A 17,961-nucleotide genomic window follows, 5' to 3' on the forward strand; every position below is an offset into this window, starting at 1 on the left:
CTATTTTATACTATATTATTATATGTGGGGGAATAAAAAAAAAATCGTAACTACATATCGCCTAGCCAAATAATCATCCGATGAACACAAAATCATCGTGTAAATCAGAAACACGAGGATATCACTGGCGGTAAATCCCGCTGAGGTGTGATGCAGGTAGTGTCAGGGTAGCAGAGCGAGAAAAAAAAAAAAAAAAAAAAGCAAGCAATAACACAGAAGAGCGGCCGTCTGCCAAGATTTCAGGTGTGTTGCCAACGCTAATTTGCTTTTAGCTGTCAAAAGTCGCGACTGCGCGGCAACTTAAGCAGCCGTTGCAACACAAATAAGCGCCAACCATCTCATTATCAGTTTTCCAAAACGCTACGGAATCCATCCATGACGCTTGTTGAATCCTTTTTTAAAAACCTTAGCGGGTGTCACAGTCATTAACAGTGAATAATCGTAATTGTTACCACTTTACCATTATAGCGAGCGAATGAGATGAGAATGAGATGACAATTTCGAGATCAACTTACAACGTGAGATGGTTGAAGCCCACCGTCCTCAGCGTGAAGGCTCGGGCCAGCAGGCGCACGTGCGTGAACAGCACGCCGATGGATTCCTCAAAGTCCGTCAGCTTCTGCAAGACGGGCGAGGACTCGATCAGCTGCCGGTCCGTCTGGGGCTCCTGGACCTGGGTGCGTTCGAGTCCACAAACGAGATACACTAAATCATCAGGCAGTCACTATTTACAAGACGAGAAGAAGAAGACAACGCTTGCTGTACTTCAAGGTCCCCCCCCCCCCCCCCAACGGGGCCAAAAGGTCTCCAATACACCAGATTGGAGTCTCGTCACACGTGGGCAAACCACTCAGCGATGAAGCAAGTTTCTCAGTGCCTTCATTCCCCCTACGAGTGTCCTTAAATCAAACATGCTCCGCTTCGAGTGTGTTTTTTGCCTCCGCCTCAAAACAAACTCCAAAGATCGGCGGCAGCAGATGGAATCTGCTACTCATTAAGTAGCAAACAGTTCCCCTTCCACTTTGGCCGCAGCCACGGACTGCAAGCGCTCCATCAATATGGCCGTTGCCTCAGTTAGCGAGGAGATCAGAGCCTTGGTCTGCCTTGAAAGGACGCTTTGCCGAACGCCGCTGCGGATTGTTCTTTAACGTCCGCTTGGGGGCCGGCTGTACGGAAAAGCAAGCTGCTCAGACTCATTAGAAAAAGAAGTCATATGCTAAGAAAATATGCATATGCATGTTTGTTTTTATCGAGATGCCGTGCACGTTAATTAGGCTACGAGAGACGTCTAATTGGTCTCGACGTGCTACAACGGGCGAGTTTGACCGAGACATCCTTTTTGCGAGCGGGGAAGGCACACTCTGGCGACCTTGTTGGCTCGCTTCATTAACCGCTAGCTGTAAAGCGGCGCTGCCATGGACAGGAAAACGCCAGCCGGCGCCTCGCTCGGCGTCATCCTCGGGTTTTCTGTTTTCAGGTGGAAATTGCGAGCAGTAAACGACGCGACGTATTTTCCCACCGCATATTTTTAATTGGAACGCCGCCGGTAACGATGTCACGACTCCATCTTCCGACACGTCGGAAGAAACATTTCATTCCCGCCACTTTTTCTCCACCCTCGGTTAATTAACGGAAGGCGTCGAAATGTCATGCATCACAACTAAGGACATCTGAAGAGTTCAGCGCTCGTGGGCGTCGGCTATCCTTCGGGGTAATGGCCGGCGCTGAGGCTTCAAACGTGCTGGCTGAGGTACGGATGAGGGGGGCGAACGGCAGTTATAGGAGGAAAAAAAAAAAAAAGACACTTTTGAAAGGGCTTCAAAGCCTCACTTTCAGCTCAGCCCAGAATCTGGCTAGACTGGGAGCCACGCTCCAAAAAGTGCTACAGTCATCAAAGGAGATGTTCGGAAAAAAGCAAAAGTTGATCAAAAGCAAATAAATACCAATTTTGGCCCACGTTGAGTTCCGGTTAGCCAAAATGTTATTGTTGGCATTTAGCAAGAGTTCCACGTCAAGGGCTTAACAGAAAATGAAGTCAGTCCATCTTGTGAGTGAGCGCAAATCTGAGTCACAAATTGAAGAGCTTTTTGGCTCATAACATCTCCTCAGAGAGAATGTGAGACCACTAAATTGATTTTTATTCCAAGTCATTTGGTCTTCAGGATTTGTTTTGACACTCGGCAACAGTTAGTTGCACCTGAAGGGCTTTGGTGGAAACCGAGACTCTTCATTATGGCATTGAAACGATCAAGAAAAAAAAAAAAAAAACACTTGATCAAAACTGAAGGGAGAGTGACTATTTTTGGCCCACAGTCAAAGCCGTCACTGTCTCTTGCTTGACAGTCAATCTGAGACAGGATGTCATCGTAACTTGCTAAAAAAAAAAAAGCCGTAGCATTTTCGGCTCAAGTTCCGACGCTGCTTGTGCACCTCCAAAAGCGAAAGAGACGTTTGGAAAGGCGGGGCAGGTAAGCGTGTCGGCGCCTAATCATCCCGGACAGCTGAATGTGATGATGCGAACGAACACGTCAAGCACGTCCCTATGCTAAGCTAACGTCGGCGAGTACGGCGTAATTTGACGCCGCGGCGAGCAGCCGTGGCCGCGTGCTCAAAGCTCAATAAGGCAAAGCCTCGTTCACCTGTCTCGCTTCATTCCCGACGGGAGCCGGACGAGGGCCGTGCTTGCTCGACGCTCATAACAGGTGCGGACGCGTTCAACCGCAAACACGGCGAGGCCTTCATCAATTATTCAATAAATCATCGCTTTGTTCAGCAACAAGACAAGCTGCTGAAGTTGATCTGAGGGAACAAAATGGAACAGGACTTGAACACCAGCAAGTCGGCAGCCAAGATTGAAAATGGCTCTCAAGGGTTAGAAACCAACTTTTGCCATTTAAGAGATTATTTGGGTGAAGAAATGTTCAATTTTCACAATTGGTCGGCGCGGAGATGCGAAAAACGCACGCGGCGGCGAGATGAAAGGAAGAGCCCGGCGCTTAAAGACAAGCCTCGGCAGAGATACAAAGAAAGGCTTGCTCCTCACCGGCACATCAGAAAGCAGGAAGCACGGCCCAGCCGCCCCCCATGGGGTCGGCGCCATTCGGGACTGTAATCCCGTTAGCGCATCTTTGATCTGCTCTCCCCAATCCTAATTTCAAAACAAACACCCTCGACGTGGCGGATGATGCAAAAAGCCAGGACGGTTGCCACCCATGATATCGGCAAAGAGAACCAGATGTCAGCCGGGGGTCGGCGCGAGCTCACAGGCATGTTTTGGAAAGCAAATTGAGACAAAAAAAAATGGCAGGACGGTATTACCTGCAGAGGGTGCGGCGGGTAGTGGAGCCAAACGTCCTGCAGGTCCTGCAAGAAAAAGAAGAGGAAGTTGTCAAAAAGGTGTTAATACGTCAAGATGCGGCCAATGAATCATCAGAGTATAGAAATATGCATAAATCTATCCCAAGAAATGCGCTGCTTGACCTTCCGAGTGTTCAATTTATATCAAAAGCGATGAGGTGAGCAATAGCGTCGGGAGTGCGCCGGATCACCTGCAGCAACGGGTGGGCAGGTGCCAGTTGGGTTGAAACCACAACAAAGCATTCGCCGGCTCATTTTCAAATCCGGTCAGGGCGGGAGACTGAAAAGTGAGTGGGGGAGCGCACGGGGAAGCACGCCAACGGATACCGTATCGAAGACCGGAGAAAAGTCGCCATCGGCACGGCGCTGAGGTAAGACGGCAGCGACTGTTGCCAAGGACAACGGCAGTCGGCGACAGGTTGCAAGCATCCACGCGGGAACTGAAAAGGTGCGACGCAAATTTTCCAACGTCGCCGGTTAACTTTGGGGAGTGGGAGAGCGTAAACGTTACCGTGTGGAGATTCTTTTTTTGGACGACGTAACGGCACTTAGCCTGAGAGTCGCTAAACTTGGCTTAGCGACAAGAGCCGGCTGGGAACGCCATTGCGTAGGTGTGCCTAATGAAGTGGTAGCGCGGACTCAGACAGTTAATGTTTCAATTACAGCCGTTCGCTAAGACGAGGCAGACAATGACTAAGCCGCCGTGGAGTGGGGATTTAAGAAAGAACATGTTTTCTTTTTTTTTTTCTTTTCTCCCCGCGACTGCTGTAATTACCGGGCGCACAAATCATCTGCAGCTGCCATACGCACTACACAGAAATGGAAGAGCGTCCGTCCGTGTGTGTGCTTCAACAGCATTTTCAATAGGAGCTGGAATTTCGCACGGGAAGCTACCTGTGCGGACTACGTGTCGAGTCGGGCTTCAATCAAAGAAGTCTTTAATCAGAGATCTTGCCCGGACGCGAGGATGAGCAGGCAGGCCAAGACTTTGTCTCTGACAAGTTCCCGCGCTCGCCGACAAATTGCTCTCGAGCCCCACGCTGCCGATCAATCCGTCAAATGTAGTAGCGCGGCAGAGAGATTGATAAAAGATAGCCCTGCTGATCGATAAGCACATAAAAGCCACCCCTGGCGAATGATAAGTTGCCCCCCCCCCCACCCAAACTAAGAAAAAAAACGCGACTTATAGTCTGAAAATTACGGAAATAAATGAGAACCAAAGTCGAGCGAAACTCAAAGTACTTTTGTACACCTTGCTAAGGTGTTTTTAAAATCGCATTTAAACCTACTAACAAAGCATTTTGCAATCTGGAACTTTCCACTTGGCCAAAGTTCCAAGTGCAATTTTAAATAAACGAGATGTTTGTAAGCACGCAAGAAAATGTCGCCATGTTTTTTTTATGATGCGGTATCATAAAGACTAAAAAGACTTTGGTTTTCCCAGGTGGCCGTCGTCTAAATGTTCCCTGAGACGGCTTTAAAGGTGATTTTGCTGCGACAGAGAAGATGTCTGAGGGGCATAGCCGGCAAGTGTCATTAAGTACAAGGAAAACTTTCCTTGTGCGTGTGCGTGCGTGTGAATTAATGAAAGCTTGGCCAGATTGGCCAATGGGCACAAAGTGAATTCATCAGGATGATGATTGCTCCTCCACAGAAGGAATTCCCTAAGGAGCCCACGCTGGCATTTACATCTCCTCTGCAATATTAGCGCCGAGAGATTCCAGGTCGGACCGGAGCGCCGGTGATGCGCCTCTCAAAAACGTTTAAGGACGCCATGTTGAACGCACAACAATAACGAGAGCTGCTGAATCGTTTGGGATGATTTAAAAAAAAAAAACAATCGATCTTGCAGATGGACGGCTTCTTGTTCCAACCAAGCCCGCATCCCAACCCCTCACCCGCAGCGCCAACCGGCCGCCTTGCCTGTTGGCTCACCGCCTCCATCTGTCTCCTCCTCGCAGCTTTGTGCAGCAGGACGGCCATCGGGAGGATTCGGCGTGGGGTTGTGGGTTACAAGTCAAGCTATTTCAATCCACCAACTGGGACGGACGCAAAACTTTCAAAGTTCTACAACCCGATTTTTTTATGAACCGAGCAAGCGCATAAAACGATTTATAATCGAAAACAATTGCGTCCCACCTGGCTTTTGTTTCAAAATGAAGACGGCATCTCGGTAAAGTAGGTTAAAGAGACTATTTTAAACGCTTGTGCGCAGTATATCTCACGCTAATCGCCTTCAGATTAAAAGCGACCATTTTAAAAAGGGATTACCTTTTAACGCCGTCAATGGGCGCAGATTGAATTGTTGAAAGTTTCAAACGTGCGGATAGAAAAGTCAAGCCAAAAGAGAATAATGAAGATAGGGAGTTGAACCGGGTAAATTGAAACATTTGCCTTGATGACTTTGAATCCTCGCAGCCATCTATCTCCAACCGCTCTGACTTTTGTGAATCCATAATTCATGATCACTTTCCACCGTAGTTTGGAGCTGTGAGATGTTCAAATATTTAGTCCTCAAACTTTTTTTTGATGTGCTCCGTCAAACATCTTCTCAGGTCTGGATCAAAAGACCGGGCCGGACCGCCCCGCCTGCGTCTTGGCGTGCGCGTGCCTGCTTGAGATTCGCTGCAGTCTTTTAATTGACCCGTAACATTCGTGGCCAACATAAATGCAAGTACTCAAGAATTCATCAATGATTCATTTGACGAGTGTGCGCACCCAGCCGCACCTGCGCGCGCACACCAGCAGGTGTCTTGCAATGTTCTCGCTGCGCTTCATCTATATTTCACTTTTGACTTGTGCTCCTTCCCGTTTTGATGTTTTAGTTTGGCAAGCAAGCCCAAGCAAGCGAGCATAAATGGAAGAGGGGGGGGGAGAAACAACTATTTGCTTCTGAGACAATCTTTTGTCTTTTCATTTGACTTTGGCAGCAATCTGCAGCAAGCAGTGGCGAGATTGTCGGGCCAGGCGCCATCTAATGAGATCCACTCGTGCGGATGTTCTGTTCCGTTCTCTTATTAAGTCCAGATCTGGCTGCTTCATTTCTTGCTCAACAAATTTTGCAACTGGGATTTTTTTTTTTGGCCCTCCCGAAGCCAGTTTGACTTGGTAACTCATAACTTGATCAGAACTTTAATCGGTCTTTTATGAGGAAGATGCAAATGTGTTTGGGAAAACACCAGAATCAGCATTTTCCGTTTTGAACGCCGATATGACCATTCGAAGGCGTCCTACTTCTTTTGCCCCCGTGCAACCGCATCTCCGGCGCGTACACTCGACCGAGCCGTGTCTAATATTTTGGTGGCGTTAATGACAAGCGCATTGAAAGCCACTCAAAGCAGGGCCGCTAAATGAAATCTCCATCTCAAAGTGGCGAATAATTCAGCCGCCTGGTTGTTTTTCATCCGAGCGCATCAGCAGTCGAACGGCGTCGGTCGAAAATAAATATGCAAATACGAGGCATGTTTCATGTCAGGACAGATTGCTTAAAATAATAAGAGCAGACAAATCGGAGCGCGCGTCAACTTGTGGCCGACTTTCATCTCCCTGTGAAGTTTGACTCGCAATGTTGATGACAGTTCTTTGAGTTAGACCGGGCTACGGCCGTCTGTCCGTCGAGCTTGATTGAAAGCAAACGCGGCTGACAAGATGAAGAGAAAAGCAACGGGCGTCCAACCTCACCTGGCCGTTGAAGAGCAGTCGTCCGAATAGCTGCCGGGCCTCGTCCAATCCGCCCTCCAAATAAACGGCACCTGCGTCATACGACAGCCGCACGTTATTCATGCGACAACTTCATGAAGAGGCACATTGTTGAAATCATAAACACACGCACACACACATTGGTTTTGTCCAAGTACAAACAATAAAAGTAACAAACATTGAAACAGGTCACACAGCTTTGTTTATCCGCGTTGGAAACAAAAGACATTTTTTATGCAAGCAGCGCACATCCAAGCACACAAAAAAGATGAGGAAGGGAAAATAAATTGGACAAAAGGAGCGGTCCAGAATGCAGCGACGCTGCCGGCAGGGCCGACATCACAAATGCGTCTCTCGCTCGCTCGCTCTCTCGTTGGCTCTCTGTGGGAATGATTTGCGGCATCTGGCTCTTTTTTTTTTTTTTTTGTTCTTTCCTAGCAGCAAGTCGGCTCGCTCTCCTCTACGTCTTTTGTTCTTTTGACTCAACTGGCTGCAACTATCAGAGTGCCTTTAAGCGGCGCGGCGCTCGCAAGCATCGCACTCGGGGCGGCTCATTCAATTTGGAAAGTAATAACCACCTGGCAAATTGGGTATACAATCACGCGGGCCCTTTTATTACGCGCATAAATGAGGCGAGTGGAAAGGCGCGAGCGGCTTTCATGGAAGACATCAAAAACATATGAGGGATTCATCAACTGGGAAGGGAAAGTGCTTTCAGATGGCAAACGGGCCATTTGCTGCAAAAGCACAGAAACAAATGCAAACAAATGGCAAAGGCACCACAGCAAACGCTAATAGACGCGCGCGCACACGCCCGCCCGCCCGCGCCTGTGCACGCCGCGTCCTTCGCCGGCGCGGAACAAATGTTGCTCAAATGTGATTAAGTCTGCCGACGAGTTGCACGCCGGACGCGAGTCAGTAGCCGGGAGCCAGAGAAGAAAACGCCGGAGGCAAAACGACTCGTTTTGGTCAGCGCGTGTCGTCTAAATATGCTCAAGACCGCTTCCACACTCGTCTTGAAAAACATAATTGTCACGCGGCCTCGGCTTTGAGGTTGCTTGATTGGAAAATTGGATCGGGACTGAAGTTTTCGAAAGGAAAATCCTATTTTTTGGTTTTTATAAATAGTCGTGCGGCACGTGCGGCAGCTCACTCTTAAGTCCTTTCAGATGCGAGAATCAAGTGTAATTGCGGCCGGCCGGGGAGGGCGTGAGGGCCGAGCGCACCGAGCTCTCCGAGGCTGGGGATTTGCGGTTTGTGTAGAGTTTGAGATGTTGATGCTGCTGCTGGTACGTGACAGATGTTGCCTCTGGAGAGCAGCTGGGAGGCGACGTTTCAATGGCTTTTAACTACCCACTCCAAATGTGTGCGGGAGGGGCCGAGACGATGAGGGTGTGTCCGGGAGGCACTTCGTGATATGATGACACGGCGCATTTGGAAAGCTCCCAAACGGATGCGTCAAAGTCATTCAAACACAAAGTTTTTGCCGCTGATTACATTTTTAAAAGTTCTCCCAGAGGGAGGGAGGAGGCGAGTTGGAAGAAGGGGGGGACAGGGAGAAATCAGCAGAGACCCCGCGAGGGTTTGAAAAGGTATTAAAAATCTCAAAGAAACACTTTTGGTGTCAATCAAAGAGCCTTTGGATGAAGAAAGCGAGATATGCAGTTAATTCACGCCAGAGCGGGCCTGACAAGGAGGCTCTCGGTGCAAGAAAGAAAAAAAAAAAAGGGTGCCCCAAAGCCATCCAATAAATTGCACAACTCAGTGCAATCATTAAAGGCGTTCGGGTCGGGCCGGCAGGCTGCCGACGGCCACAAAAGTGGCCCGGCAATTAAGCGTCGGCGGTGTGACCGGGCCAACGCGCCGCACGCCTTCCGCAGGTGGCGCCACAAGACTTCCCCTGTCATCAGTGCACTGCGGAAATATGCGACAGATTTAAAAATCCTTTCAAACACACGAGAAGTGTTGCCTTAACTGACCAGGTCACGACTGTCTGCTTGTGCCGTTAGCAAGGAAATGTCTCCGGCATAAACATTCGCAAATTTGTTTTGAGGAGAATTGCTGAAGACGTTTTCATTTGTGGAAGGACCGTGAAAGTACTTTTGCTTCCTATTTCGGGGGGGCAGCGCGCTCAGAAGTACGACAAGAACCCGACGTGTGCGGTTGGCTAGCTAGCAACGGGCAAACAAGTCAGTAGAGTACAGAAAGCGCAACATGGATGTTGGATGGAGGTCAGTGAGAAGCTAGCACCATTTTTCCAGGCGCCGGCCGAAGCCTCTGACGAACGTCCGCATCTGTCGAAAGCCGCGTCTGGCCGCGAGATGTTCGGCAGCGGAATTGCCACGTCTGAGAGCCTTGCGTGACCACTAAAATGCGCGCGTCGGGGGCGTAGCGAGCGCCGGCGGCTGACAGTCACATTAATAACCCGGAATGAATTATTCAAAAACGCTCAGACTCTAATCCATCAAATAATATATTAAGCTCCCTCTCAGCTCAACAGGGGCTGAAGCGGCAGACGGACGTCGGAAACAACACATCGGAGAAACTTTGCGAGCGAGCGACAAAAGGGCGACATCAAACATCTTACTTTTCAGAAACTTTTTTTCAAAAGCAATGGCGGCAATTAACAAAAGGAAGGGCGCTCGCTCCGCCAACACACCGCACGCATTGTGCGGGGAGGATCTGATATTCGGCGAGCGGGAGATAATCCTTTCCCTGCGTTCTTTTAATAGGAAGAGCTTAGAGAGAGCCTCACAAAAGGTTCACCATCTGCATCCCCACGGCTGCCGGCGGCGTATAATCCGCAGATCAACCGTACAAGGAAATTAGGGCCATCAAAACAGAGAGAGGCCCTCTTTTGGTGCTCGCTGCCTGCCCTGCGTTTCCTTTCAGTCGGAAGGAAACCGCGGCGAGCTTCTCGGGGGGGAGGACCTGAGAGGCAAAACAGCAGGGCCGCGCTTTCTATGAAGACGGCGAGTGGGTTTTTTTTCTTCTCTTTTTCTCTGCAGAGCAAAGAGGTAAAGTGGGTGCCCGAGAAGAGGAGGTGCGCAGGCCAAAAGAGCCCAAATGAGAATGGCCCACTCTGGCACAAGTTAATGACAGAGGATCAGAAAAGCAAGATTTCCATTCAACACTTGGAATTATTCAGGGTTGCAGGGCAGCCATTTGCATTGCAGATGCCTTTGCTTTCCATTCCTTCACGCCGCTCTCTCTCTCGCTCTCCGCCAGAGAATTGCCCCGCCGCCGGCTCAGGAGATAGACGCGGTCTCGGCTGCGCCCATGCAAAGCGGCAGATTATCCGCCACTTGCGAGGCGGCGCAGGTTCAGCGGTCACCGCGCCAAAGAAACAAATAAAACAAAGGTCAAAAAACAAGCACGCTAAGCTGTTAGCGTGCGCCGCCAGGCAACTCCAAATGTTATGACTGCGTCATTTTCCAGCAGACACTGAAAGGAGGAAAGCGCGAGGCGCGTTTCCACTTCTCCACGTATTTGCCCGGCAGCCAGGGCGGGCTTGACAAATCAATGCAGCAATTAGGAATCATGTCCATCGTGTAGAATGGAATTCAAATTTTGGTCATTAACATACAGGCAGGTTATGCCAAGCTCCGATAGGAGGCAGCGACACGCATGGCGACATAGTTTAGCACATTCCGCCATTAAAAATCATTTCAAATATCTGGGAAAGTAAATAGCGCGGCGTGCACGACTTGCACTAAGACTTGGGGAAGTGTTCTTTGTTATTTGGGGGGGCGGCGACAGTGACAGCGTGACTTGAGGCCGACATGGCAGTCTCTCGGCTAATAACATCCAAAGTCGAGACGAGATGAGAGTGCCGGAAACGAGGCGGGCCGAGCCGAAGCGCAAAGGAAACGCCGAGCCAGTCGGAGACGGCTCGCTAACAAGGTCTTGAAGCCGCCGTTTGAGCGCCAAAACTGAAATGAAGATGACAAAAAAAGTCCCGGCGAGAGAAAAAAAGCCGACATCAGACGGGAAAGTGACGCTTTCAAAGGCGCGTCACTTTTTCCTAGCGTCTGCCGTTTTTTTTGTTTGGCAGTGTGTCTCTGACAGCACTTTTCCTCGCGCAGGTTCCCTCAGAACAGCGTGTTTATTCATCACTTTTATGAAGTTGAAATTGGAGGAGGGGGGGGGGGGGGGGGTCGGGGGGGGGATGAAAGCGAGGAGGCTTCCAGCACGGCGTTCTCGCCACAATGAGAACGCCGCCGACAGCCACGGGACAGAATAGATTACTACTTTGTCTAGGCCGATAATGAACCTGTGACAAGTGCGGGGGCCCAGGGGCCGACAGGGGGGGGGGGGGGGGGGGGCCACGGTGCCAGTCAGCACTTTGCGCCCGCCGCTTGACACCGCGAGGAGGAGGAGGAAGATCTCTTGAAAGCCGCCGCGCTCTCTCTCTCGAGCGTGGCAATCAGGATGGAGATAAGATAAGAAAAAGCTGCAGACGCTGCAGCTCCGCACGATCCGGGCTTAGCTCGGTGGGACTGGCGCACGGCGAAGTTACAATGCGTGTGCGTGCGAGGCAACAGAGCAAGGCCGATAAGGGGGCTTGCCCGCCCGGCTGTTGGCCATCTCCCGAGGTCAATAAAGGTCCGTACCGCGTCCGGGATCTAAAACCTCGGCAGGAACCTCAGCTCAGATAAAGATCTTAATAGCGAAAAGGAAGTAAGGTTTTAAGGGAACAGAATGGGGGGGAAGATCTGACATCAAGACAACGGCACGATGTGACGGAGCTTGTAACGAGTGAACAAAGACGGAAATTGCCGCCAAAAGCAAACGGGAGCAGATTGCCGTGCATATTCCTCCTCGACTTAACTCCATTTACATCAAGATCTTGAAAGAATATTTGCTACATTCTCAATAAATAAAAATGAATTAAAAATAAAAGAAAACATTCATTCAAAACATTTCACCGATGAGGGCTTCAAAGCAGTTGGCCATGGCGTGCCGCAGGTCCGACTCCCGGCACAGGTCCGGTCCGTGAGCGTAGAGCATGAAGCGATCCAACTCTAATTTCTGGAATGGAACATTGGAATCAAAGAGAGTATTTTCTGGAATCGTCTTACAAGCCAGACAAAGTGGCTTAGCCATTTTAGGAGGGGGGTTGAAATGAAAAATGCTATTGGCATGCTAATAGTTAGCATAGCATTTTCAACACCCTTCAAGCGAGCAATATTTGAACACACATGGTGGAACAGCACATGTAGACAGACAATTTTAAACACGCAAGCAGCTCCTGGGCTCAAGGGCCCTTAAAGCTATCCAGAAAAAAAAAGTAGTTTATTTAGTTTCTTTTTCATTTCAATGGTGGGAATGACAAAGAGCTCGGTCACACAAGATGATGTCATTTTTTCCAAAGTTGCAAACTGCAACTTGCCTTCCTCTAAAGTGCATCCAAAGTCCAAGCCGTACAAACAAAGAGCCAGGTTGCCACTTAATTACGGCTGCTAACTGTCGGGGGTACGCCACCCCCGGAGACTCGAGCGCCGCATTCCACCGAGGCTCCAACTCCGAGAGCGCGTTCCCTCGCCTTCCCCGCTTTCAAGTCCAATTGTGTCGACAAATACGCGTATATTATTTGGGAAGAGATAATTACGAGCGTTCAACAACTTGGCGCGGGCGAGGCGCTGGATGGCGCTCGCGGTGAAGGCCGACAGCGTCGTTTGAGCGGCCGCATCTTTTGTATTCGGCGGGGAGCCGCATGAAAGACGCAGCCTTTTAATTGCTTTCTCACACCGTTGCCGTTGTCTACTTTCTTTTGGCAAGCACAGCCAGCGGGAATAGGGGGTGGGACAAGGGGGTCGCCGAGGTTTGAAACGTGCGATTTCCGCGAGACTTCCGGGGGCCCGCCGGGACCCGCGGTTTCGTCCTCCAAAACCACTAACTTTTAACGACAATTACAAAACGGTAAGGAGAAAAAACAAGGAGGGGGCTTACCTTGGCGAGCATGGCCAGGTGCTGGTTTTGCACAATGGCTGTTCTGTATGTGGCCAGGCCTCCTTCCTCCAAAGTGGGAAAAAGGTAGTACAAGTGGACACTGCAAACACAAACATCATGGATGAGTTGCCACGGGCAGCGCGGCAAACAACAAGTTCTTGGGAATCCGCAATGGACACAAAACTGTCGAGCGTCATTTGGAGGCGGACGAGTGAGTTCTTCTCCCTCATGAATCATTCACTGAACTTTTCAAGGCCTTTCCAGGCCCGAGCCGTTTGGAGCCCGCCAGCGGACGCGCGAGCGATTTGGCAGCTGGCTAGAGACGCCGCCCGCATCCATTTTCATTAGCAGCCGGCATTGGCCAAAGCCTCGGCGTGTCATTTTGATTTCATCCCAATCGCAAACAGCCGTTTAATTGCACCATTTGAAATCAATGGCGGCGCGGGAACGCAGGTGGCGTTCCCGTGCCCAAATTTGTGCGGCAAACAAAGAGCCTGAAACGAATCGTGTCGTTGAGATTAGAAAGTTCGGATGACTTTAGTGCAGAAGGACACTTTTGGAATAAGCTCAAACCAAAAGCGAAACACTCACACGAGCTCCCAAAAGATGAATCAGCTCCCGGATGCTCACAGGAACTCGTCCAAGATTGTAAGTGAACTTCACTTGCTAGTTCCTCTAAAATATTTACTCACAAATATTGCGGGGCGACTTATTTATTTTACATCATCTGCTTTTAAAGGCGTCCTCTCGCAGCAGCAGAAGCGGCGGCGCACGGGCCGGCTCCACGTTGCTGCTCCCATGCGCAGAATATTCTGCTGGCCGGACAGATTGCTGTGTGGGGTGGGTGAGGGAGGGGCTGGCATTTGGTTGGATCTGCTGTAGCCATTTAACTGGACAAGAGGCCGATAAATAATTCAGAGAGGCAGAACGCAGGCTGAGCGTGTCTCATCCGAGGCTAACAATCCAAGACGTGGGCAGAGGATGGCGAGACGAGGGAGTGCTGGCCAATTCTTTGTGAGAGCCTGTGAACCAATCAGACATGCTTCATTTTTTCCCCCATCTGTACTTAAGCGGGCACAGGAAAAAAAAAAAAAAAAAAAAAAGACTATTTCTTATGTGGGTTCCTCCATCCATGTGCGTTGTGTTGCCTTGCACCGCTAACGTTGATTCGATTCTAGTCTTAAAATCTGATTCCATTCTTTCCATTGGCTTTTCCGAGCATCGGTTTGTTGAAAGATTATTTGATTTTTGCCACAAAAGCCCCGGACCGAATCAGTTCCTCGCGTTTCAATCCTACTTGTGGAGGACTCACGAGAGCGCGGGGTGCTTTCTGGTCGGAGGCGGTGCGCTCAATTAATAATGTCCACGTATAATTAGTCCCGGGCTAGGCTAAGTGGCGCACGGGCCGCAGTCAATAACACGCTGAGCGTTGCCGACAGCTAATTGCGAGTTGTCATGACAGCTTTCGGGCCGGCGAAAAAAAAAGATTGCTGCGTGCTTGGGGGAGGGAGAACTTCCATCCAGGCTTCCAATTACCAGGAAATCGCTGTCTCCGCACCTCCAACACTTGTGACAGACACCCAAAGACGGAGACGATGAGAGGAACGAGGGAGTCGAGTGCTCCGAGGCGGTGGGAAGAAAACGGCTGACGGGATTGAGCTCGACTTCAATTAGCGCTCGCGTCCATCAGGCGCGGCGGCGCAACCTTCTTCTCACCTGGTGAGGAACTCCACCACGGCGTCGCCCAGGAACTCCAACCTCTCGTTGTGATTGATCCTGAGGACGGGAGGGGGGAGGTGAAAGAGAACATGAAAATAAAAAAAAGGAAACCAGAATAACAGTGCAGGCATGCTCAACGCCATATTCCAATGTTCCTACCAGGTGGGTGGAATAACTAAGTTTGGCTGCTTCCTAAATGTTGCTAAATTAAAAATATAAAAATAATAGAATATATAATATTCTAACAATAATAATATTATATAATAATAATTGATCATAAAAAATAATAATCCCAGAAGCAGACTTTTTGGTTTCATTGGAATGTTTTTGTTTGCAATCTTGCAGTGGTGCGCCAAAGCAAAACTCGGCGGCGAAGGTAATCCCGAGCAGGCATTGGCACGTCCTGGAAACGAGTTCATTTCATTTGCCCCGAGATCTCCCGCGCTTTCATGATTACAAGTTAATTTTCCTCTCAGCGAGCCTGCAGGGAATCTTAATCACGAGGCGGCTGGCTACATTCGATCGTTCCTGTGGCTAGCGATAGCGTGAAGACGCGTTTGTGTGGCGGCGGGCGGGCTACCTGGAGGGGGAAGGGTCATCCTGGCCCAGGCGGGACATGATGTTGATCAAAGTGTTGATTCCTGAAAGCAGCGGGGTGGCTCAGTCAAGGAGGACGAAGAAAAGGAGGAGGAGAAGGAATAAAGGCCTCAAAGCACCTCACCTTTCTTTCTCATGTACATGTGGTGAACCTTCCTGTCGCCATATTTGGGTTGCCGGATGCCGCAGTTGGAGAGGGAGTTGCGGGCGTGGTCGGGGTTCATCCCAAAGTTGAGATGGTGACTGGGATGCGTCATGGCCAACTGAAGAAGAGCAACGGGAACAGGAATTTACGTTAACGCCAGCCTTTCTCCGAGTCCGCTCCGTTTCCCCTTTGAGGCTGGAGAAAGCGTCTACAAAGGAAACGGGCGGGAACCGTGATATGTGCACAAGCCGACATTTCCGAGAGTCACGTCAAAAGGAAACGCTAGCCGACTTGCTTTCCGTGGAAGAAATGCAAAAAGACACAGGGGAGCAGAAAATCGTCATGGAACAAATTGTAGCTCCATTTTTTGACACGGGCGAATGTGCTGATGGCAAAGGAACGAGTTTTAAGCACACCGGTAGCATAAATTGACTCATTTTCTCTTTGGAGCTTGAGCTTTTTTTCTCTGGCAAATGAGACCCACATAGGGCCCTTGATTGAAAATGTCACTTTACACACAAACGTGTCATTGCAATTCAAGAATTCAAGCACAGGCAAATCTAATATCAGGAAGATTCACAGAATGGGGATGAAAAGAGAAATTTGCTGGGTGTTGAGCTCTGACTGCACTTGTGTTTTATCCGCCTAATTGTGTGAAGGCGAAGGCCTTCACACATATGTTATTCTACTCCATTCACTTTATTATTATTATTATTATTATTATTATTCTATTTTATTCTCCGCGATTTCTGTCCTTCTACTTCTTCCACACAATTCAACCCATTCACTCCATTCCACTTTTCACTCATTCCAACTATTCCCGAGATGAGCGCTTCCATTTTTGGTATTCCGAAAATTCTCCGATTCCGCAAAATTCCCAAATTCCCGACAAATTTTTCCCCATTCATTCTCAATGGCACATTCAACGTTTCACATTCACGTCATTCCAGTTTGAAATTCACGTCATTCCAGTTTCAAATTCACGTCATTCAGCACATTCACATCACATTGGGAAAGATTCTCAACATTCCCCAAATTCCCACTTCCCAAAAATTCCGCAAAATTCCACCAAATTCCCCAAAATTCAGTTTTTCACCTCTAAATTCCACGTTTTTCAACCGATTCAACCCATTCCAGTTTTCAACTCTTCATATTCTTCCACGCTATTCCCCAAATTCCCACTTCCCAAAAATTCCGCATTTTCAAATTTGAAATTCCACCAAATTCCACTAAATTCCCCAAAATTCCGTTATTCACCTCTAAATTCCACGTTTTTCAACCGATTCAACCCATTCCAGTTTTCAACTCTTCATATTCTTCCACGCTATTCCCCAAATTCCCACTTCCCAAAAATTCCGCATTTTCAAATTTGAAATTCCACCAAATTCCACCAAATTCCACCAAATTCCACCAAATTCCCCAAAATTCCATTATTCACCTCTAAATTCCACGTTTTTCAACCGATTCAACCCATTCCAGTTTTCAACTCTTCATATTCTTCCACGCTATTCCCCAAATTCCCACTTCCCAAAAATTCCACATTTTCAAATTTGAAATTCCACCAAATTCCCCAAAATTCCGTTTTTCACCTCTAGTTTCCACATTATTCAACCGATTCAACCCATTCCAGCTTTCAACTCTTCATATTCTTCCACGCTATTCCCCAAATTCCCACTTCCCAAAAATTCCGCATTTTCAAATTTGAAATTCCACCAAATTCCACTAAATTCCCCAAAATTCCGTTATTCACCTCTAAATTCCACGTTTTTCAACCGATTCAACCCATTCCAGTTTTCAACTCTTCATATTCTTCCACGCTATTCCCCAAATTCCCACTTCCCAAAAATTCCGCATTTTCAAATTTGAAATTCCACCAAATTCCACCAAATTCCACTAAATTCCACCAAATTCACCCAAATTCCGTTTTTCACCTCTAAATTCCACATTTTTCAACGGATTCAACCCATTCCAACTTTATTCACCTCATGCTTCCCATATTCACCCCCTTGACCCCCACTTCCACTATGTGGCGGCCATCTTGGATTGACCCTAAAGTGACCCCAATGAGCCCTGATTGGAACGGAAGTGACCCCAGGGACCCCGTAAGTGACCCCAAATAGACCGGAAGTGACCCCCAATGAACCGGAAGTGACCTCAGGCAAACCGGAAGTGACCTCAGGCAAACCGGAAGTGACCCTAAATAAACCGGAAGTGACCTCAGGCAAACCGGAAGTGACCCCAGGTAAACCGGAAGTGACCCAAATAAACAGGAAGTGACCTCAGGTAAACCGGAAGTGACCCAAATAAACCGGAAATGACCAAAATAAAACCAGAAGTGACCCAAAAAATATTCAGCTTCTTCGCCTTCACACGCAATTTCTCCAGAAATTGCAAATTCTAGTTTCATTTGTTATCCACCAAAACTGAAGCGATCCAGCGTGTGAGATTTAAAAAGGGGGGAAAAAAAAAAGATGTGACACGCTTTTATCAAT

At 48.8% G+C, this 17,961-nt stretch overlaps 1 protein-coding gene across 1 annotated transcript in view; it reads right to left on the minus strand.

Annotated features, from left to right (window-relative positions):
• Positions 1–17,961, minus strand: part of drosha (drosha ribonuclease III) — a 45,262-nt gene that overhangs the window by 9,770 nt on the left and 17,531 nt on the right. Inside the window, exons 18-25 of the mRNA XM_085938825.1 lie at positions 15,449–15,587; positions 15,308–15,368; positions 14,725–14,784; positions 13,009–13,108; positions 11,985–12,087; positions 7,039–7,109; positions 3,319–3,363; positions 516–673 (exon numbers count right to left, since the gene is read on the minus strand). Coding sequence (XP_085794951.1) covers positions 516–673; positions 3,319–3,363; positions 7,039–7,109; positions 11,985–12,087; positions 13,009–13,108; positions 14,725–14,784; positions 15,308–15,368; positions 15,449–15,587 — 737 coding nt within the window. The remainder of the gene's footprint in view (positions 1–515; positions 674–3,318; positions 3,364–7,038; positions 7,110–11,984; positions 12,088–13,008; positions 13,109–14,724; positions 14,785–15,307; positions 15,369–15,448; positions 15,588–17,961) is intronic.

The sequence above is a fragment of the Syngnathus leptorhynchus genome, chromosome 19 (assembly GCF_054491065.1).
Source record: "Syngnathus leptorhynchus isolate UIUO chromosome 19, UIUO_Slep, whole genome shotgun sequence".
Lineage (NCBI taxonomy): Eukaryota > Metazoa > Chordata > Actinopteri > Syngnathiformes > Syngnathidae > Syngnathus > Syngnathus leptorhynchus.